The sequence below is a fragment of the Ostrinia furnacalis genome, unplaced genomic scaffold (assembly GCF_004193835.3).
Source record: "Ostrinia furnacalis isolate ACB-3 unplaced genomic scaffold, ASM419383v2 OfSCF7462, whole genome shotgun sequence".
In the NCBI taxonomy this organism is placed as follows: Eukaryota; Metazoa; Arthropoda; class Insecta; order Lepidoptera; family Crambidae; genus Ostrinia; species Ostrinia furnacalis.
Window position 1 is genome coordinate 223,623 of NW_021137701.1, and position 24,133 is coordinate 247,755.

General features: G+C 37.7%; 2 protein-coding genes across 2 annotated transcripts in view; one reads left to right on the forward strand and one right to left on the reverse strand.

The window, feature by feature from the left end:
* The window catches only part of LOC114364680 (uncharacterized), a 56,913-nt gene that overhangs the window by 25,089 nt on the left and 7,691 nt on the right, over positions 1-24,133 (reverse strand). The window lies entirely within an intron of this gene.
* LOC114364681 (biorientation of chromosomes in cell division protein 1-like 1) lies at positions 8,066-15,392 on the forward strand. The gene is made up of 2 exons (XM_028320917.1): positions 8,066-8,231; positions 14,277-15,392. The coding sequence occupies exon 2, from the start codon at positions 14,404-14,406 to the stop codon at positions 14,899-14,901; it is 498 nt and encodes a 165-aa protein (XP_028176718.1). The 5' UTR covers positions 8,066-8,231; positions 14,277-14,403; the 3' UTR covers positions 14,902-15,392.

The following is a 24,133-nucleotide window of genomic DNA, read 5'->3' on the forward strand; positions in this document are numbered from 1 at the left end:
ATTTTATGTCTTTTTCACAGTAGCACAATCATCACCAGTTAAACCCTTCAAAAAGAAGCTGACAGAAGTGATCGAATTTCTTGCGTTCTGCTTTATTGGCCCAATATGTTGTCTGTTGTCTCGATAAAAGGTTAGAAGTAGAACTACTCTATCTGAGAAGTGTAGAATCACCTTTTAAAGCCTATTTTTATTTTAGACTTTATTTTTCGTTCGATGGTTATACACAAGTACAGTCAAGAGCACAACAGAAATGGATATTTTTGCTACAAAATAGCCCCTGTTACAACAGCAATAAGATACCACAGTGATAATCTTGATCTGATGTCATAATTGTACCATGTACCATAAAATATTAAATCCTGGGTCTATATACCTACCTATTTGTTTCTCGCACATGCGCAAAATGATTATAACGTGGTTCATCATGCGTCTCTTTTATTCATTAAAATTGGTTTCAGTGATTGGACGTCAAGGTCAATTTATTTAACTCCTATTTGGGCTTTAAATTAAGAAGTTTGATAAAACTCAATAATATTTGTAGCTTTTGCCCACGCTTTTGATTTTTATCTGTCACAGTCACAGTAATGCTTACTTATCTGAATGAAATAAAATCCTATATCTTTCTTTGCGTCTCACACTAAGTATACCTTTCATCAAAATCGGTTCAGTGGTTTAGTGAGAAAAGATTAAGTACAGATAGTTATTTTTGCATTTTAAATAGAATAATATCACACAAAAGCCGAAGTAGGTACGCTAGATCTATCTATACTAATATTATGAATGCGAAATTAACTCTGTATGTCTGTCTGTCTCGCTTTCACGCTTAAACCACTGAACCGATTTTGATGAAATTTGGCATAGAGATAGTTTGATTCTCGGGAAAGGACATACGATACTTTTTATCCCGGTTTTTGAAACAGGGACTCGCGCGATAAAGTTTTTCTGTGACAGACAAAATTCCACGCGGGCGAAGCCGCGGGGAGGTCGGAAAGCTAGTAATATGTACAATAAGGGCTACTTTAGAAATCCACGCGTTTATTCAATTTGATCCTATTCAAGGGACATCTCAGAACAGTATGCCAGGTTTTTTGCACTCCAAAAGTGACACCTGTTCACACATCACAAAGAGTTTTCTTCACCTCATAACTCGTATAAGACAGGAACAAAACCAGTATGATAATAAACTGTACTTCCTCAAAGTGATAAAAATAATGGATTAATATCGTTTAATGATTTCCCACGGTTATTGTTAGTGACAATTAAATCCACATTACTGGGAAATACCTATTCCACGAGACGTGATTACGTGACGTACGGTCGCGTAAATTCGCGTTATCGAATTTTATGATGATTCAGTGATGACGCGTTGACGCACTATGATACTGTAGTAGGTACGACGTGCCAGTGTGACTCGTCACGCAATTATTTTTAGAGTAATTTCACAAAATTTACTAGTTCAGTCTTTTGATACCTACTTTCCGTTACTTTCCGGAAGTTTCTGATCTTATTTTTAATCTCTATTTTTTTTTGCTCTGTCGCCTTTTAAAAAATCTTCCTTTTTTTACCCGACTGCGCCAGGCGGGAGAGGGTTATTTTTCAAATTAGTAATTAATTTGTTTGCGATAAAAAGTTAATGAACGGATTTTCATGCGGTTTTCACTATTAGCAAGATAGAGTGATTTTTAAAAGCAAGGAGAAAAACGTATTATGATAGGTAGTTTTTATCCTTGTTTTTGAAAGAAGGTTTTCGCTCTCTGCCCCCCTAGACAAAACGCACTTTTTGATCGAATCGAAAATCGAATCCGTCAAAACACCATACAAAAAAGGGGCTTTTCGACCACTTTTCGACTGGTTTGCGACTATAATTTGCACTTTGTCTGGACCCACTGGGATAAAAAGTCGATTCTTAGGTTTTTTTACCCGATTACGCCAGCAGGAGGGGTTTTTGATTTGTTTCTAAATACCGGTCTCCTCGTATATTTAATCCGAGGTCACGCATTCGATTCCGTGGGGAGAGAGGTAGATCTTTTGTGAGTTAAACTTAGGAAACCTGTTACAATACATAATACATAGTATCATCTTAATCACTTGAAATAGGTGCTTAACTACTACAAAAGTTTAACGTGTTATGTAGGTATGTAGTCTATTAATCTAATCTGACTTCTATGGTAAGGACATAAAGTTTATAATTCATTGGGATCAAAATAGACAGCGCACATGAAACGAAACTAAACACTGGGGCATCTACCTACTCGTAATAATTATAATAATAGTTGCTATTTTACAAAAAATAATAATAATCTGCTGTGCTATGTATGTGTGACCATGTATGCTCCGATCTAAAAAAATCTAGATTATTAGAAGAAACTTTATTTTAATTTCTTATGTCAATAGAGTCCATAAATCGTCAAATAAGTAACCTAATTAAAATAAAACGATTAATAATATTCTAGGGGGGGTCCTAATAAACAGGTAACGTACCTACTTACTTACCTTTCTAAAATCAAATAAAATAAGTCTAAATTATTATTTAACGTAGCAATTCCACACACAAGGGTCTTTGTATAATACTAGGAATTTATTACAATATTTGGAATTATTTTTTGGACTCGGGACGCGGTATTCTGTCGCGCCCGAATCCATTTAGTTCTCTGCAGCGCAGTGAAGCGGCGGCCGCCATGACAGTCGTACGTGTGTCGTGAAAGTTGGCGCCATTTTTACTTCGTTTAATCACAGTTTTTCAGCATTAAAATACAATTTCAAGCGTTAATTTTAGTAACAAAGTCAGAGGCAGTCTTGTGAAACGCGAATCAACTGAATATAGACTTGTAAGTGGTTAAAATTTGTATTTGTTTTAACGAAAACCTACGCGATCAGCGTGCATGATGATTGCCAATGTTGATTTTTTTCTTTTGCTGCTTTTACACTGCGCAGAAATTAGCCAAGTCAAGTCAAAAAAACAGTGGGGTTTTTGATTTGACTCGGCTAATTTCCGCATAGTGTAAATCCGCCATTTTGTTTAAAATAGGCACGGACCATCAAGCGGATGTTAATAGTCTATTTTTTTTACAAAAATGTAGTCTTATTTGATGACGACTGTACGATCTTGAAAAAAATATCGACGTTGTTCGTATCGTGATAAGGTTGATTTTGCAATGGCAAAATTATATCGAAAATTCGAAATCGCGCGACAATCACTGACTACTTACTTGCCAGAGTAAACATTTATTCGAAACTACCTTACCCTCTTTATTACAAACCTACAATACGGAACGCAAAAAAAATGAATTTGAACGCCCGGGCTTCACACGGAAACGGATATTAATAAAATTTTATAATTATGAATTTAAAAAAATAGGATTGTAATGGTATTCTAATAAGAATTTTAATTTTTCATGTCGGTCGAGTAGGGTAATTGCGCCGGTTTTCCGTCCAGCTCCTGTTTTCGTCCATTTGACCGACTTGCCACAAACAATTACGGAAAATTAGAATACAAACCTAACTTTCCGTGCAAGTTTGGACTTGTTACAATCTATAATATCTAAGTAACAGTTCTGCCTGCATGAAAATGTAATTTGACAAGTAATAACTCCAAACAAATCTACGGAAGTTGCTGCTGCACACAGGTAAATGGAAAACGTCGTCAAGTTAGAAAAAAAACGTGCCAGTAGGGAACTTTCATGGTATGTTTAATTACTGTTTTAGCTACTTTACGTAATGTTTTTGGCACGTATGTCTAATTATTAGCATAATAAACACTATTTTAAGAGTTTATTAAAGTTTTTGTATAGAAATCATAGATAATTAAGTGGACTAATACTAGCATAACAATTTTGCAAGATTTTGGTTTTCGTCCACGTGGACGGAAACCCTGACACCTAGTTAATATTTTTAAATATCATTTTACTTCAATGGACCTACAAAATACAATGTTTTNGGGGCTGTTGACATTTATTTAAAAAATATGGCTGAGTTGGAATACTGTATAGATAGTATTACCGTGATACTACTATTAAGCAATGAGGGTTTTCGCGATTGAAAAATCCGCCAGATAGCAATACGTAGACGCGAGGTCCAAATACTGCATGATTGGTTATTTTTGACATGACATTGACAGATATGTCAAAATCCACCAATCATGCAGCATTTGGACCTCCCGTCTATCTACGTATTGCCATCTGGCGGATTTTTCAATCGCGAAAACCCTTATTGCTACTCAATAGCTGTATCGAAACATTGCTAAAGTCCGGTCGTCGAGTAGATAGAATTTCGTACAATGACATTGTGCGACGGGTGGCCGCAGTAAGTGCGAGCGCGACAGCAATATAATTACGGGCGAGCGATAAGGATGGGTAGCTTGGGGTCATTGTACGAAATTCTATCTGCTCGGCGACCGGACTTAAATATTGAGTATGCTCATTTCTAGTTGTTCGAGCACGCTTGTTTTAAGCATGCTAATAAGCATGACATTTTATAAGCATAAGTGTAACTGTTCCATAAGACGTATTGACGAAGATGTCCCAAAAGAATCAACAAAATAAAGTTAAATTCTTTATTATTATGAAGGCCTTTTTCAGGGAGTCCAATGACAGTAACTTACAGTATGAATAGGCACTTACAGGGCAGATATGTACCATCCTAGACTGCATCTCACTAAACACCAGGTGCGATTGCGGTCAAATACCTGCCTTGTCAAGCATAAAAAAAAACTTTTCCCCAGGACAAACTAGACCTTCGCTGGTTAGTAGCGGCGGTCAAGCTGTATATCCTGGCTACACAGGAGTTGCAGTGGTGGAAACGAGAGGTGGGAATAGTCCTACAGCCCTACCACCACATGGCGATAAGTTTTGACGTAAGTACCTACCACAATAAATTACCTTAAATGAGTATTTTTTTCTGTTATGTGGTCGCGAGTTCGATAACCGCACAATATATTGGTCTGGTCTGGGCGTTTTCTATGGTTAAGTATAAGTATTACGTAGTACTTATTATTATTCTGTGGTATTACGCAATAAAAAAAGTCTAAAACTATTTTTAATCGTTGTAGAGGTGGGCGCCACGCCGGCGCGCCGCCGCCGCCGCGAATTTTTTCACGCCGCCGCCGCCGACGACCAGCTGTCGGCGCGCCGATACTGATACTGTACCAACTATTTGCAATTCATTCCTCTCCTATACTGTACTAATTTGTGTTTCGAACGCAGAAGAACTATTTTTTTTATTGAGTTGAGACTTGAGCGGCTATTCTAGTTCAATAAAGTCCTAATATCACTACGACCGGTACCGATCTATTGTGATCGCCGCTATTTTCCTTACAGTTCGTCTCCGAGTTCTCTTCTTTTGGGGGGCGATATGTTTTACATCTTGTGGGCTTAGGATGTGTTTGCCCAGGTGTAAGCTTTGCTTGCGCATCAAAGGTCCGCCGTGAGAATGTGTGGTGGCGTTTCATCTGCCTCTTGGCACATCCTGCGCGTTATTGATTCGGACAGTCCCATAGTGGACAAGTGCTTATTTAAGCTGCTGCAGGGCTCGAACTAAGATGCGCATTTTGATCCTACTCAGTCCTATGATCTGCTTAGAGCATTTTCGGTCATAGGCTCAGATCATAGATTCTATGATCTGAGGTCATAGGCTTTTATGAGAGCTTTGGAATGAGTTAATCCTGGCGTGTCTGACCATGCCTTAAAGGATTTGTTTAAATAGATGTTCTCCAGGGTCATTCAAGCGAGACTTTTGGGAATGCCACAAAAGGGTTCTGGACCATATTGTGTTTCCTCCACTCGTCGCTTAGTTCGTCGGCATTTTCATTGCCACGATTCCCGCGTGACCTGGAACCCATTTCAGCGTTACTCTGTTACGTTCTCCTAGGGTTTTTTCAGTCGACTCGTGCAGTTTTCTACCAACTTTGAGGTGATTAAGTTGGAGTTTAAGGCCATCAGCGCGGCCTGACTGTCTGAGTTAATGTAAATTAGGTATGTGGTTGGCATAATTTTTTCGCAACTTAATGCCGTTGATATACTAATAAATTGATTGAATAACTCAATACTAACTATATTATCAGTTAATCAAGTACATTATTCAAGTTGCTGCTTGGTCTAGTAAATAATTGAACGCGTCGGTCCCTCTTGCTGTCAAGAAAAAATCCCCGCCTTTGTCTGGCAGACAACCCACATTGTTGGACTATACTTTAAGCGAATCACACACACAGAGTTTGCCAAATATGTCTCGGAATGCAAATGGGAACCACAACCTCTGGAAGGCAACAAAGTACCTCCGCTTATTAGGTCCGATAATACATGAGTGCGAACTGACAAGAAAAATCTCAGACCTTTGCTACATGACAAGCCGGTTTATTTAAACCCATTGACACGGATAATCCAAAAAATCCACAATTCAATCAAAAAAATAAGATCAAATTCCGATAAAACTGATAATTTGTTAAATACAAAACCAAAAACATCTTTATTTACCTTTTTAAAATAAATTAATTCTTACAAATCGTCAAATCTCGTTATTTTTTTTTTACCCTACCAGCGTTTCAAGACATAAAGTCAAGTGCATGAATACATGCATCAGTGTGTGTCTTATTGTTATAAGTAAGTCGGTTCCTTGGGATCGGTATGAGTGCACCACATACAGGGACCATGGTTTTAACTCTTAAGAGTACATCGCAGGATATGTATTAAAAACAATGCTACTTTATACTTCTTCTACTGCTACTTTATTCTAATTAATTATTTGTTACTTGTGCTGTTAATTACAATTCTCAATCCGTAAATAATTTCTTCTTTCTACTGTGTTCGTACTACTGTCCTCGTAAAATCATCGTAACCGATTGTTGTAATCGGATTACATGAACATCACTTGACCATGTATGTCCATTTGGACATATCGGAATGGCACGCTTTGACGATCAACTTGCTGTATCTACTCTAATCCATATCTGTGATTTTCATTCATTATTTCATTCAATCATTTTAGTTTTGTCATCTGTCAGTACAAACCTTCTTAAAGATCAAATACACTGAATTGTCCCACCCCACAGTAGTTTGATATTAAAAAAAGGTGGACATACGATCGAAAGTCATAATTTCACCGAAACAAAAATTGTTTTGGATAGCATTTTGAATGCTGATCAACATTTGTCATTATGCATTTTTCGATAAAACAAGCCTTTCATGCTTAAAAAAAATATGACAAGAAAATTTGTATGGAGAAAAATCTTTTTTATTTTTTTTCTGGCTACTGTTGCAAACTGTAGCGGTCAAACCTTATGTAGTCGTAAGTACCTATGGTGCCTAACATTACTACATAAATATTTTTTGCGGGCACGCGCGGCCAATCGAGTAATGGACATGCAAAATTTTAAATATTTTTATTTATTCATTATTGATTTTAATGCACTTAAAGTAATTATTAATAGATAAATATACTAAGTCTAACTTACTACAGCCCCCTATTACNGCCATATTAAGTGGATAGACACTAATATTTAAGTTTTACACAAATTAACACAATGCTCTTCAAGTGTGTGTTGCGTGTGTAATGTATGTAGGTATATGCATGCGTGTGTTAGTATTATTAATCCTACCTAGAAAGATAGAATCCTACCTATTTTAGAATTTATTTTATTAACAATTAAAACATTTTACAGAAGAGGGTTAGTATAGTTTAGTACCTAATTAGAAAATAGGACCTAGTTACTTTATACTTTGAGGAAATACCACGTGTCATTAAATTGTATCCAATAAACTCATAGGTTCTTAATTTTNATTTATTTAATAACTTTATTTTATGGAGTCCATAGATCGTCACATCCTAGATTAATAATATTCTAGGGGGGGTCCTAAATCCTAATCAACAGGTAACATAGGTACCTACCTACCTACCTACTTACCTTTCTAAAATCAAATTAAAAAAGTCTAAATTTAATTATTTAACGTAGCAATTCCACACACAAGGGTCTTTGTATAATACTAGGAATTTATTACAATATTTGGAATTATTTTTTGGACTCGGGACGCGGTATTCTGTCGCGCCCGAATCCATTTAGTTCTCTGCAGCGCAGTGAAGCGGCCGCCGCCATGACAGTCGTACGTGTGTCGTGAAAGTTGGCGCCATTTTTACTTCGTTTAATCACAGTTTTGCAGCATTAAAATACAATTTCAAGCGTTAATTTTAGTAACAAAGTCAGAGGCAGTCTTGTGAAACGCGAATCAACTGAATATAGACTTGTAAGTGGTTAAAATTTGTATTTGTTTTAACGAAAACCTACGCGATCTACATGCATGATGATTGCCAATGTTGAAATTTTTTCTTTTGTTTAAAATAGGCACGGACCATCTTATGCTAATAGTCTATTTTGTTTTCAAAAATGTAGTCTTATTTGATGACGGCAGTACGATCTTGAAAAAAAAATCGACGTTGTTCGTATCTTGATAAGGTTGATTTTGCATTGGCAAAATTATATCGAAAATTCGAAATCACGCGACAAACACTGACTACCTACTTGCCAGAGTAAAGAAATATTTTTTTTTTTTTTTTTTTTTTTTTTATCCACAACGGGGAAACTCTTGACCTGTATCTCACCTGATGGTAAGTGACGATCAGGCCGAAGGTGGCGAATATTCGAAACTACCTTACCCTCTTTATTACAAACCTACAATACGGAACGCAAAAAAAATGAATTTGAACGCCTCGGCTTCGCACGGAAACGGATATTAATAAATTTTATAATTATGAATTTAAAAAAATAGGATTCCAATGGTATTCTAATAAGAATTTTAATTTTTCATGTCGGTCGAGTACCTATCTACCTATTTTTTGAGTTTATCCGTTACAAACATAGTTACAAATCTATCTTTTTCTTTTCTTTTCTTTAATCTAGTTAAAGAAGTACAGTCGACAGCATAATTATTAGACTTCACATTTTTGTTACAAATAGCCTGTATTACAAGTTTACAAGTAACGAGAAAAGACTTACGCCCGTATTCACAAACATTACTATGAGGTCTCACAGTGCGCGTGGACGCACAGGATGTCACACGAACCAATCATAGAGCTCTATTCAACACTGTGCGTTCGATTTGCTGCTTCACTTAAGCAAGCATCGTTTGTGAATACGATCGTTAATCGCATTTTGGTTCATGTACAGTGTACAGTCAGCGACAAATAGTTCGTCCAAAAGTGCCCAAAAAGTTGACAACACAAACTTATTCAAATTGTGACAAAGACGTGTTGCGAACTTTTTGACTACATTTGGCGTCACGAACTATTTGAGGCTAACTGTAATACTTACTAGAAATTAGAATAAACTTTCCATTCCAAAAAATGTAGCCTACCAAAGTAGACAATAGTGACTGAGTTTCTTGCGCTGCTTCTTCTCAGCACTGGCCCATTTATTGTCCCGCAGCAGTGGTAGGGTTAATACTGGGACGTGTAAGAGTAGGCGCACACCGTTGATTTTTAGTTGGCCGATAGTTGTTTTTTTTTTATGTGACAGGAGGCAAACGAGCAGACGGATCACCTGATGGTATGGATCAATTTGTATGAAGAATCGGCCAAATCGAATCGGCGTAGTGTGCGCACTCCCAATACATCATGCCCATACTGATCAACTGCCCGACTAAACTATCGGCCGACGAAAAATCAACGGTGTGCGCCTACTCTAAAAGTGATTTTTAAAAGCCTAGGTAGGTACTTGGAAAAAAATAATTTGAGTTTGAGTTCATTCGTTGGGATAATTTAACACGTTACATGGTCCGTTAATGAATTCAAATTATTCAGGTAGACGGATACTAAAAAAACTTTATGAATAGAGAAGTACCTAAATGTAAAATGTGTAGGTATTTAAACAGCAAAACGAGGATGGACTCTATATTTTATCCACCTGATTGTCCCGAAGCAGTGGTAGGGTTAATAATGGGACGTGTAAAAGCTTTTTAAAAGCCTTACGAAAATAAAATTAGTGTTCTTTATGAGTTTGAGTAAGTAAATGTCATGATACTGCGATCCTTTCGCCATTTCTCAGCACCTGTCGTTATTATTATTAAATATGTTGTCCCGAAGATTTTGTTTAGTGGGACATGTCTTACTACTAATATTATAAATGCGAAAGTAACTCTGTCTGTGTCACTTTCACGCCTAAACAACTGAACCAATTTTAATGAAATTTGGCATAGAGATAGTTTGAGTCCCGGGAAAGGACATAAAATAGTTTTTATTTCGGTTTTTGAAACAGGGACGCGCGCGATAATGGTTTTCGATGACAAACAAATATTTCACGCGGGCGAAGCCGCTGGCGGAACGCTAGTAATAAATATTCGTCCCGAAGATTATGTTTAGTGGGACATGTCAAGGGACAAATAGAAATAAAGAGTTGTTTTGTTTGTAACCTCGTTCAAAAAATACCTAAAGATTTTGCTAACGGTCACTCCTATAGAGTATGGATTTTTTACAAAGTTTATTTTTAGAATGAAGATGGCGGCTGGCGGCGTCGCGGCTACAAAGATTGAATTAGGGTTGCCAATTATTGTTTTTTTTTAACTAATTTTTTTAAACCGGTTACTGGCAGCTATCTAGTCACGCACCACACAGAAAACAGTGTGGTCGCAGATTTGTATGGACAATGTTTTATGTATGATACGGACGCATTTGTTTGATGTTTTCAAGTTATTCTACGTTGTTAATTGCGATTATGGGGATGTATTAAATAAAAGTAACTATGTTTTCAATAAAAAATTTTACATAACTAAGAAACTTTTTTGTTAAAAAAGAGACGATCTGTCAGCCAACGGTCGTCGTGAGCGTGAAAAGGTAATCTGTCAGCGGTGCTCTTTGAGTTTTTTGCTCGATGCCCGTTCAGTCTCAGTCAGATCGGAGAACGCATTCAGTGTGGCAAATGTTTTAGTAACTAATGTACTTATTCCTCAGATCATAGAAGGGAATAGATGTGAAACGGGGGCGTGGCGCGTGTCTCCGCGATATGCCCAGAAACGAACATCGGCCGCGTAGCTAGGTTAGTCGCGATTCAGTCGTACTAAGGAAATGTTCTCCGATATNCCAACGTACTTACCCTACTTGCCTATTTTTGAGTTTATCTGTTACAAACAAACATACAAATCTTTCTTCTTTAATCTATACTTCTATACTAATATTATAAATGCGAAAGTAACTCTGTCTGTCTGTCTTGCTTTCACGCCTAAACCACAGAACCGTGATGAAATTTGGCATAGAAATAGTTTGAGTCCCGGGAAAGGACATAGGAGTTAGGACAGTTTTTATCCCGGTTTTTTAAACAGGGACGCGCGCGATTGTCTTTCTGTGACAGACAAAATTCCTCGCGGGCGAAGCCGCGGGCAGAAAGCTAGTCTAGTTATATGTACAGTCGACAGCATATTAGACTTCACATTTTTGTTACAAATAGCCTGTATTACAAGTGACGATGAAAGACTTAAAATCGCATTTTGGTATAAGTACAGTCAGCGACAAATGGTTCGTGACACCCAAAGTGGCCAAAAAGTTGACAAAACGACCTTATTCACATTGTAACAAAGACGTGTTGCGAACTTGACTACATTGGGCGTAACGAACTATTTGAGGCTAACTGTACTTACTAGAAATTAGAATAAACTTTCCATTCCAAAAAATTTAGCCTAGGCAAAGTGTACAATAGTGACCGAGTTTCTTGCGCTGCTTCTTCTCAGCACTGGCCCATTTATTGTCCCGAAGCAGTGGTAGGGTTAATACTGGGACGTGTAACAGTGATTTTTGAAAGCCTACTTGTAAAATAAAAAATAAAATCATTCATTGGGATAATTTAACACGTTACATGGTCAGTTAATGAATTCAAAATTACTCTGGTAGGTAGATAGCTTCTAAAAAAACTTATGAATTAAGGATGACTTGACTATGCTATGAGTAAATGCGTATTTAAATACAATAAAAACGAGCTTGGACTACCTTATTGTCCCGAAGCAGTGGTAGGGTTAATACTGGGACGTGTAAAAGCTTTTTAAAAGCCTTACGAAAATAAAATTAGTGTTCTTTATGAGTTTTTAGTTTTAGTAAGTAAATGTCATGATACTGCGATCCTTCCGCCATTTGTAAGCACCTGTCGATATTATTATTAAATATGTTGTCCCGAAGATTATGTTTAGTGGGACAAGTCTACTGCTAATACTATAAATGCGAATGTAATGTCTGTCTGTCTGTGTCGTTTTTACGCCAAAACCACTGAACCGATTTAGATGAAATTTGGCATAGAGATAGTTTGAGTCCCGGGAAAGGACATAGGATAGTTTTTATCCCGGTTTATAAAACAGGGACGCGCGCGATAATGGTTTTCGATGACAAACAAATATTTCACGCGGGCGAAGCCGCTGGCGGAACGCTAGTAATAAATATTCGTCCCGAAGATTATGTTTAGTGGGACATGTCAAGGGACAAATAGAAATAAAGACTTGTTTTGTTTGTAACCTCGTTCAAAAAATACCTAAAGATTTTGCTAACGGTCACTCCTATAGAGTATGGATTTTTTACAAAGTTTATTTTTAGAATGAAGATGGCGGCTGGCGGCGTCGCGGCTACAAAGATTGAATTAGGGTTGCCAATTATTATTATGTTTTTTAACTTAAAAAAAAAAGCCAATTTAATCACAGGTTGTTCTGTTCTTTTGAAATAATTTATTTTGTTTTGAAATAATGAACTGACTGTTTAAAAATGATGTCATTATTTTTAAACCGGTTACTGGCAGCTGTCTAGTCACGCACCACACAGACTACAGTGTGGTCGCAGATTTGTATGGACAATGTTTTATTATGTATGATACGCACGCATTTGTTTCATGTTTTCAAGTTATTCTGCATTGTGATAAAAGTAAAAAGTAACTAAGTACTCTAATGTTTCCAAGATAATCATTTTTACATAACTAAACTTTCAACAGTCAACAGAGTGAAGTCACTATTGTCAGTAAGCGATAGATAGTTTATAAAAAAAAAATAGAATTTAATTAATTAAAAAAAAACTGTGGTTAAAATAAGTGCAATTTTACGTTTAAAATGTAGAAAAATAAAATAAAATTCATTTATTTTCAGTAAATTAGACTTCAAAATTAAATAATTATTATGTAGCACTGTTTCCGACTTAATTTTTTTAAACACTTAAAATCCCATGTTTTATAATACTATTTCTGGAAAGAATCAGCGCAACTGCGCTCGAAACTCACGTCACTAATTTGTTAGCCTCTTTTTCAAGGTTGTGGGTTAGACAGACTTTTTTATCTCATAATTTTCTACCTTATATTAGCCGTTTAATGATTTGCCACACTGGATGCGGTCTGCGGTCAGGTCAAAGCCTGCCCGCATCATATATGGACAACATTGTCGGTCAGGACAATCGGCCGCGATCTGTGGGCCGAGTGTGAGTTTACATGACAAAATGTATGAAAATTTTAGTTTTTGAAAGTTTCCCGCTAGGGGCGCTGTACAATCCGTCATACATTTAATGTCATTTTTTGACGCGCTCAGTGAGCGCGTTTAGAAAAAACTCACACTAGGCCGGCCCTCTGGGCAAGATAATCTGTCAGCCAACGGTCGTCGTGGTAAGCGTGAAAAGGTAATCTGTCAGCGGTGCTGTTTGAGTTTTTTGTTCGATGCCCGTTCAGTCTCAGTCACAGTGTGGCAAATGCTTTAATGATTTATTTCCAACGCTCCCTATAAATACACCACCCAACGTAATCCAAATGAGGCGTTCTTAGCCAACTCTGAGTCACGTTACAAAATAAAATTGGCAACTCACGTAAAGGAATTCGTAAACAGGCAGATTTTTAAATAGCGCGACCTGTGAAACGGTGGGCGGTATTTTTTTCAGATTTATAATGCGTTTTATACATAGGATTACCATGTGAATATTTGTTTTTTTCCCTTTGCGTTAAGAACTAGCTTTTACACGCGCCTTCGTTTGATTATTTAACACAGAATGACTACCTAGGTAATAAATATCGCGCGCGTCCCGCTTACAAAAACAAGAAAGACTTTCCTTGGGTCCAAAACTATTCTTCCATTACTTTTTAGGGTTACCTTTTTTATTTTGACGTACGTAACTGCCAAAATATTGGTCAAGTCAAAACCTAAGGTCAAAACTGAATAAATTTCATTCGGTTTATTAGTGAAAAACAACAGAACAGACAGACAAGCAGAGTTATTTTCGTATTTTTTAATTAGATAAGTACGGATTTATTGTTGCATTGTTGAACATAATTATTGTTCTCTGATCTCCAGGTAAAGGTGAAGGCAGCTCAAAACACGGAAGAACCTAGACCAGAGCAATCTAAATAAACAACAGAAAACAAAAGGGTTGGTTATTTGAAATAAAAAACCCATTTGTTTCCTTGATGATGTCCATATCATGGTGAAACTGGCCGGCAGGATGGAAGAGAACCCGAGAATCGATGAGGATGAAGAAAAAGAAAATAAAGAACATCAAAATCATGAACTGGAGAAAAATAGCACTCACACAGAAATAGACTCGACATCGTTAGATAAACAAGTACGCCAAAAGGAAAATCCAATGCACAATGAGTTAGAAAATAAAGAAATACAAAGCGAAAACGTACAAGAGACTCAAGAAGAATCTCACAACCCTGAATCTAGTAATATTTCAGTAGAAAACCAGAACAATGATGAGATAGCAATTGTAAACGAGAATCGAACAGATCAAAGTACGTATGAAGATCCAGGTGACCACTTAGTAGTAAGAGAGAAACGCAAAAGGGGGCGACCACGTAAACGTCCCCAACTCCCGATCCTGACGAGATTGGGAATATTCCAGAAGAAAATCAGCAAAATGATGAAATATCAATTGAAAACGAAGATCAAAGTACACACGAAGATCCAGATAACCTAGTCGTAAAAGAGAAACGCAAAAGGGGGCGACCACGCAAACGACCGCCGTCTCCTGAACCTGAGGAGACTGAGGTCCCTGTCGTAAAGTCCTTGAATCCTGTAGTGAAGCGGAAACCTGGTAGACCGCCTAAACCGAAAGACAGTGACGATGATGCAGATGATGCAATATGGAAGCCTTATGAATATCGGAAGAAGCGGAAAAAAGGTAGACCGCGACTGTCATCCACTCCTATCTTAGTACCCATACGCGGTAGGGGACGTCCGCGGCATTATTGCGATATTGGTGAAGATGGTAGGCCACTACCTCAAACCTTGGAGTATACAATAANCACAATAAAGAATATCGACGAAGAAAGCGACGGAGAATACACGCTGTTTGTATCGGAAGAACCGGAGGAACCTATCCGATTCCATTGCGTGGTCAATTTACCGACTGACTACTAATAGACACCAGTCAAGATGGTTGCAAAGATGCACAAAAACGTGTAGTAGGCCATTAGAAATACATTTTAAATATTTTATATTAGTGCAACGTTCTTAAAGACTTACGTAGTGCTCATCAACGATTCTGTCGTGTGCAAAACCTGTCGCAAAAATATTTGCGAGATGTGTACCTTTGGATAGTCGTAATTTACAATGAGTAGGACCTAATTTATTTTTCAAAAACGTTGTATGTCCATTGTACGAAGACGCGCCCCACCAATTTTTGGTCAAGGAAGCGCGGGGTGCGGGAAAGATCCGAGCAATCCGAGCGTCATTACTGTAGTGTGCGTGTGCACTCATGGATGATTTAGCGTGTACCGATAACGCTTAGACATTAGCGGAAGAATGGTGGGACGGGTCTTCGTGGATGAAACGACCTATACACATCTTGCTTGACTGACACACGTCTGAGAGACGATGACCGACAAGAGGAGTAGGGCTGGTTTTAGTGTCACGACGCGGACCGTCCGGTACGGACCCGCTCCGCACGGCCAATCTGTATGAACTTCTAACTAAGGAGCGTTTTAGAGTAATGCGGTCCGGAGGAACCGCTCGCTCCCTAGCAGTTCATACAAATTGGCTGTGCGGGGCGATCCGCACTGACAGTCCGCGTGACACTAAAACCAGCCTAGATGTTTTAAATTTTTGTGAGCAGCTAATGTTCCTTCCTAGCTCATTATACTCAGTTCTTTTTAAAATTTAGATTAAGTGTTATTAATCATACTTGATGATTAGTTTATACCAGTGTTTTTTTGCTGTCTTAGGCGTATTATAAAGAAAGTCTCAAATTCTCAAAACTTCAAGAAGACATTTTATAATACAGACTTAAGAATAGCATGACTTACTACATAATGTGATATTTGCATTTTAAACTAATTAAGGTTTTTTTTAATACCACTACTAATATAAGTTCAATAAATGATAATTTAAAATATTAACTGAATTCATTTTACGTTCCTTTCAAACAGAATACGTCCACAGCTGGACCAAACTGGAAATATTTCTACAACGACCTTTCTTGAGCTACGCGAATCCTGGCACTTCTAACATTCATCGGTCATTCGTCGGTCCATTGATTGGGCAAATCAGATGTTATTTAGGACTGCTCTTTAGGCTTCCCGCGCACTAGGCAGCCAATAGTGTTCATATACCGGCCGAATTGACTGCCACAGCCAGGCTGCCTAGCGCGCTGGAAGCCTTAATTAGACACTTAATAAAAACGAGTGATGATTATTGGCTCTGAGGAACGAAACATTTACGTCCGTATTCACAAACGATGCTTGTGTGAAGCAGAAAATCGAACGAACAGCGTTAAATAGAGCTCTGTGATTGGTTCGTGTATCACCATGTGCGTTCACACGCAGTGTGAGACCTCATAGTAATGTTTGTGAATACGGGCGCGCGCGGTCGTTACTTATGTCTCTATGTAAAGGGGGCTGCAATTCCTGCCCATTTCAGCCAAGCTTTTGAGTCTTCGAAGACTGAACCATACCCTAAAAGGCCTTGAAAATTAATTGTCACGGAAGTATTACAACCTCGATTGTTTTACTTCTATAGGAAGATAATGCTGCTTCCTGATCATGCCTTCCGCTTCTATATGCATCCGACTCGTAAGTTAGTAGAAAAAAATATAGTGAAAAGAATGGGGTAAGGCTGGTTTTAGTGTCACGCGGACCGTCCGGTGCGGACCCGCTCCGCACGGCCAACTGTTGAGTATGAGGACGTCCACTGCTGAACATAGGCCTCCCCCATTGACTTCCACATCGCACGGTTGGTGGCGGCCTGTATCCAGCGCCTTCCTGCTACCTTTATCAGACCGTCGGTCCACCTTGTGAGACCTCACCTTGGACGTCCCACGCTGCGTTTTCCGGTACGTGGCCTCCACTCCAGAAGCTTGCCGCCCCATCGGCATATTGAGATAAATCTATAAAAAATCTCGTCAATCCAGCAGTTGTTGACACCACTAATCAATTAACATACTTTTTAAGAGCTGCCGAAATATGCTTGTCCCATTTTTATAGCGATCGGAAGTGGATAATTTAAAATTTACCATATCGACGACTCAATTGACTTACTTTTTATTTATTTTTTTACTCTAATTTTACAGGCAGTTTTTTACAGCTAACTATGTCAGAAAGAGGGTTATAAAAGAGTTGTGACACGTTGTGAGTAGCTTACCTAGTTTACTAAAAAATCACAATTTATGTAAAGTATGTCACTTATTTCAATTTTCAGGTCACACGGTTTTGCGATTCCTTGAACTGAAACGAATTTAAGGGAGAACAATTTTGAAAACAATTTTTACTAAAGCTACATAACCACAGTAGATAGATTTAATCAAAATAAATAGTTTATTTAGTACATAGGCCCTTTCCAGGACGCTTATACACGTCCCAAAAATAGCTAATAGCTTGCCCTACCACCACCACCACCACTTCGGGACAACATGGGCTGGTGCTCAGAAGAAGTGGCGGAAGAAACTCAGTCACCTTTATCAGCCTCTTTTTACTAATAATAAAATTTTCAAGTTAAAAAAAAAAACTATCTTGAGAGCATAAATTAAAGAGTTAAGTAAACTTATGGGCTTGTCCCATAAGTTACGTCAGCAACTCAATGACGTCATATCTCGTTTTTAAACAGGATTTTTTACAATAATGACTGAGTTTCTTGCGCTGCTTCTCAGCACTGGCCCATTTCAGGGTTGCCAACTCTACGTATTTTTACGTAGATCTACGTATTTTAAGCCTTCCTTGCAAACCTACGAACTTCAATCCCAGAATCTACGTATTTTCTATCAAATTTGCAAAATAGGTTTTATGTGCATCATTTCCTTTACCCCACTTTTCATCCCCACTTTACTTGTAGGGGAGCTACCCTAAATTTTTATTTTCAAAATTTTATTCTACCGTTTTGTCGGCGTGATTAATATACATACCTCTACAAAATTACAGCTCCCTAGTGCCAATAGTTTCCAAGCAAAACCTCGGACAGACAGACAGCCAGACATATCGAAACTATATTATTAAGGGTTCCTTGTCAGCAGGACTAAAAAATGATATTTGTATGATGATAATGTCATTTAATTCTATACAGTCTAAACAAATAAAACTAAAAATGCTTCCGTCTGCATGTGTGAATACTAAAATGCAGAATAAATAACGAAATTAAGAAAATTATAAAACAAGTTCTTTTTTTATCAAAATCGATTTTGCTAGATTATTAGTGATTTTGTAGAAAGGAACAATTAGACTAGGTACTTCTGTAAAAAAACAATGTGACCCTAATACTAACCGATGTCACTACACGTGTTTTTCTGGATCTATTCGTAATCAGCGGGCTTAGTGCGACTTTATATCGATCGTCATCCGCTAGCGACTGCGTAAAAAATGACATATAGCCTGACCAGGAACATAAAAACCCTCGCCATGTTGCGGAAAACTAATGGTACTAATTTCTTTTAATGGCAACAGTAACTGAAAACTTCATTGACATGTCACCTTGCATGTCAGTCTATTGCTGTCAAAGTGTAAACAAACTTTATTTTAAATGTGCGCAATTGATTTTGTGAATTAAATTGCTAAAATCTTTTTATAGTCGTGAAAGAAAAGTGGTTCACAATGTGTTAAAGTATTTGTCGAAGAGAAATACTAAGGGTTCGGACAATATTTTCATTGAATAATGTTTCCGACAAAGGTTGTCAAATAATCATACCCAACTTCTGGCCGAGGGGGAAGTCATGCCCAGCTTATGACCTGGGGAGAGGAGAGGGGCGGGGTAGTCATACCCAGCTTCTAGGCTAAGATTAAATAGATTTCCAGCACGGAGCGGCTGTCCTTTCCTGCAGCAGCTGGCCCATGGGAACGGTGAATAGATAGGTAGGTGCGTAGGTTTAACTCTAAATTGCGTGTACATCTAAATGATTTTCATAGCAATGTCTTGTAGCCTAGGCAGAGTGTATCTGCCTCAGCTATACCTTATTGTTAGAAGTAAATAAATTAATACTTATACATTTTTATATTTTACTTGGAAGAAGATAATTATGACTCTAACAACACTTATGAACACTTTATTTGAATAAATCGCCAAATATACCACCGCGGAGACCCCAATCGCGTCTCTGCGTGCCATTGAATCGTATGAGCGTATGGATTTTTTGCGTTATTTTTCACAATTTCTATTTTTAAAAATTACCTATCAATAGCTTACTTTATTCTGATGAATAAATGTCATTACAAGTTTTTCTCTAAAACTGATAATTTGGCCAGAAAAAAATATTTTCTATCCACGCAGTACGTCGGCAGCGTTCGGATCGGATATAATGACGTCATCGTCCCCGCGCCGGGCGGTCAGTGAACTTTTTTAGTAATTTGGCCATAACTTCGTCAATTTTTGTCGTAAAACAAAAATTTTTGCACTGTATATTAAGGATTTCTTAGCCCTATAAATCTGCATTCACAGCTAAAAATCGAAATGATCCTCATTATAGTTTATTTAGTACATAGGCCCTTTCCAGGACGCTTATACACGTCCCAAATATAGCTTGCCCTACCACCACTTCGGGACAACATAATGGGCTGGTGCTCAGAAGAAGTGGCGGAAGAAACAGTCACCTTTATGAGCCTCTTTTTACTAATAATAAAACACTTTGAAATTGACAATTTAAAAGAAATAACACCTTGAGAGCAGTTAAAGAGTTAAGTAAACTTATGGACTTGTCCCAACAGTGACGTCAGCACAATAAGCTAAACTCAATATAACGTCTTTATCCAATCTTTATCGTTATTAAACTGGCCACTCTGCATTAGTGACTGAGTTTCTTGCGCTGCTTCTTCTCAGCACTGGCCCATTTATTGTCCCGAAGCAGTGGTAGAGTTAATGTAGTAATGGGACACGTAAAAGCGCTTTTTAAAAGCTACTTACTTGCAAAAATAAATTCGCTTTTTCTACACTAATAAAAGAGGAAAGATTTGATTGTTTGTATTGAATAGGTACCTACTGGACCGATTTGAAAAATTTCTTTTAAATTCGTAAATTCATTCGGGCATGTAACCTACTAAATTAAAAAAACTGTAAGTACCTACCTAAGGGCTACCTACGTACATAATAACCATTTCTGTCTATGCCCCAAGCCCAATGATATTATATAAAAATATATATCATTGCCCAAGCCCCAAACAACCAGCAACGTTCCCAGCTCTCCCGCCGCGTTGTAAACTAGAAAGGCGACGTTGCCGCTCTGCTGTGACGCAGCGAGTTGACGGCTGGTCACTCGGCGACCAACCGTCGGGTGCCGGACGGGACACACCCATTGAGTTTTCGTTAGTGAATGCTGTTTACTTCAGTTTTTATTCATGACTAATGACAATTAAATTGTAGAGTGAACAAAGCCTTTAACCCTTTAACAGTCATATAATCAAATATTTTATTGTTTTTTAACCTTAACACAAGCGAATGAAGTTCAAAATGGGAACTATATTCCCACTGGGCAGTTTAAGGCGATTACACGGCCGAACGACCTTGAGCATTAGAGCGAGACAACGCGCCTCCCGCCGCGCGCCCGCGCTTCTGCCCGATATCAAAGAGCGCTCAGAATACAGATGCGAAGCGCTGCCAATTCTAACATAACTGCCTACGGGAATGTTGACTCGATTTTAATTTACGCAGATCGAAATATAATGATTATATTTCAATTAGTACATCATTATACTTCAATTATTAGTACCATAACTATGAAAAATAAACTTTTATTTACTCTTGTAAAGTTTGCACAAAAGGACATAAAGCAGTTTGAAAATTAGGCTGACGATATTCGTGTGTCTAAGTAAGCTTATAAACAGTTTTTTAAGTGTGTGTCCGAGTACCTACCTAAATGTGAATGTCTGTCTGTGCAGGTATTCAAAATATTGGTAAAATATTGATCAACATTGAATAAAATATTTTTGATCATTGTACACAATTTTAGACTATACTTTCTCTGTTATTGTTTTTAGTAACATCGATGTTCGGCTATTATGATGAAATACAAGATTTTAAATTTTCNAAAGTCATATTGGGACATGTAAATGCGCTGTTTAAAAGCCTACTTGCAAAAATCTTTCACCATTAGAATCCTACTACCTATTTAGAAAACTGTGCCTACCAAACCTGTACTTTTATAATAACCATTTGAAAAAATATTTCACACCATTGGAATCCTACATTATTTATTTCTGCCCAGTTGCTCTTTTTGATCGAATCGTCAAAACTCCATACAAAAAAGCCCGTTCGATTCGACCACTTTTCGACTGCCTTACGATTATAATGTGCACTTTGTCTAGCTATACCTACCTACCCACTGAATGTGGGAACATAAGAAGTAGGAAATTCACCTGGGCCTGCACATACTACACTGAAAAAACTGTAAGGGCTACCTACCTACATAATAACCTCAGATCCTATGATCTGAGATAATAACCATTTCTGTCTGTGCCCCAAACAACCAAGCACCACAGATGCAAGCAACGTTCCCAGCTCTCCCGCCGCGTTGTAAACTAGAAAGGCGACGTTGCCGCTCTGCTGTGACGCAGCGAGTTGACGGCTGGTCACTCGGCGACCAACCGTCGGGTGCCGGACGGGACACACCCATTGAGTTTTCGTTAGTGAATGCTGTTTACTTCAGTTTTTATTCATGAGTAATGACAATTAAATAATATGCAGTGAACGCATTACTCATGCCTTAACCCTTTAACAGTCATTTTATTGTTTTTTTGGACCTAACGACAAACGAATAAAGTTCAAAATGGGAACTATATTCCCACTTGGCAGTTAAAAATAATTTTGCAAAATCGGCTCAGTAGTAGTTCCTCTGAGATTGCTTTCTACAAAATTACAAATCTCTTATAGGCGATTGGATGTTACAATTAAATTCGCCCTATGATAAATAATGCAGACAACGCCGGAATTTCAAGTTAACCCTTTTTTAACCCAATGCCGTGGGAACATTTTTTTTTTGCCATATTAAAAGGTAATAAAGTTCAAAATATTGTGGGAAATATACTCCCAAAATTCCCAATGCTGTATAAAGGGTTCAACTATGTAAATTTGCTGTAAGTATATCATGTTTGTTTCAAAATACCACGTTGTTACAAGATGCCACTGTTTACCTTGATGCCATCCTCTGTACAACAAACCTTGACCTTGCTCTTATTTTGAACGATATTAGAGTCACTTTTGCAGCGATTTCTTACGCTCGATGTGCAGTTAGAAAACGAGAAGATAAGCAGTAAGTTACAGTTCAGTGAAGAAAAGAGGTGAATACAATCTAAATAAATCCGAATTGGTAAAGGTCACGGGAAGAGGCTGGATGCGGGCAGCGCAGGACCGTGCATTGTGGAAAACCTTGGAGGAGGCCTTTGTCCAGCAGTGGACGTCATTTGGCTGAAACGAACGAACGAACGAAGTTACAATTAAGTGAAGAAAAGAGGTGAATAGTAACACTGACACAATATGAATAAACCCGAATGGTAGGTAGGTAGGTACTTTTAATTCCCTCTTCTTTTTATATCGCGAATCGCTGATAGGTGTCCAAAAGCTCTATCTTTTGGCTCAAAGTCTTGAGAAAGTAGTGACTGAAGAGCCAAGGTCTAAGGGCTATCTATTTTACAAGCTTTTTATTACTTTCACATGTCTGGTGTCTGTCGTCAAATCTTGCAACTTAAAATTGACCCACTTCCCGGTTTTCTATTGAGCTGGAATTTTGCATGCATGTCTAAGTCGGATGACAATGCAATATTATGATGACACGGAGCTGATCTGATGATGGAGCTGGAAGGTAGTCATAGGAACTCCGCAATAAAACGACACAGGNCCTATAATAAGAATGATTGTTCTTTTTAATGCATTAGTTAGCTTCCAGCGTGGAAATCCAGCCAGTTTTGACACTTCGCGTTGTTTGGTTTGGACAGCGATTTGGGACATAATATTTTTCTTAGATTTGTAAAAAGAAAGTTTTAATACACTGTCCCATTTATTGCCCCGAAGCAGTGATAGGGTTAAGTAATAGACTAAGGGGCCATCCATAAAGTACGTCACACGAATTTCATGATTTTTTGACCCCTCCCCCGTCCTTGTCACAGGTGGTCACATTTCTGAGAACCCCCCCCCCCCTCCCTAGTGTGACGTCACATGTTTTGCAATTTCACATCGAAAAATTATTATTAATTAAAAATTAACAAAAAAAANCGCCTTAAAATAAATTTCAAAATCAGCTCAGTAGTAGTTCCTCTAAGATTGCTTTCTACAAAATCACAAATTTCTTATAGGCGATTGAATGTTACAATAATATTAGATTCGCTCTATGATAATAAATAATGCAGACAACGACGGAATATCAAGTTAACCCTTTTTTAACCCAATGCCGTGGGAACATTTTTTTTTGGCCATATTAAAAGGTAATAAAGTTCAAAATATTGTGGGAAATATATTCCCAATGCTGTATAAAGGGTTCAACTATGTAAATTTGCTGTAAGTATATCATGTTTGTTTCAAAATACCACGTTGTTACAAGATGCCACTGTTTACCTTGATGCCATCCTCTGTAAAACAAACCTTGACCTTGCTCTTATTTTGAACGATATTAGAGTCACTTTTGCAGCGATCTCTTACGCTTGATATGCAGTTATAAAACGAGAAGATAAGCAGTAAGTTACAGTTCAGTGAAGAAAAGAGGTGAATACAATCTAAATAAATCCGAATTGGTAAAGGTCACGGGA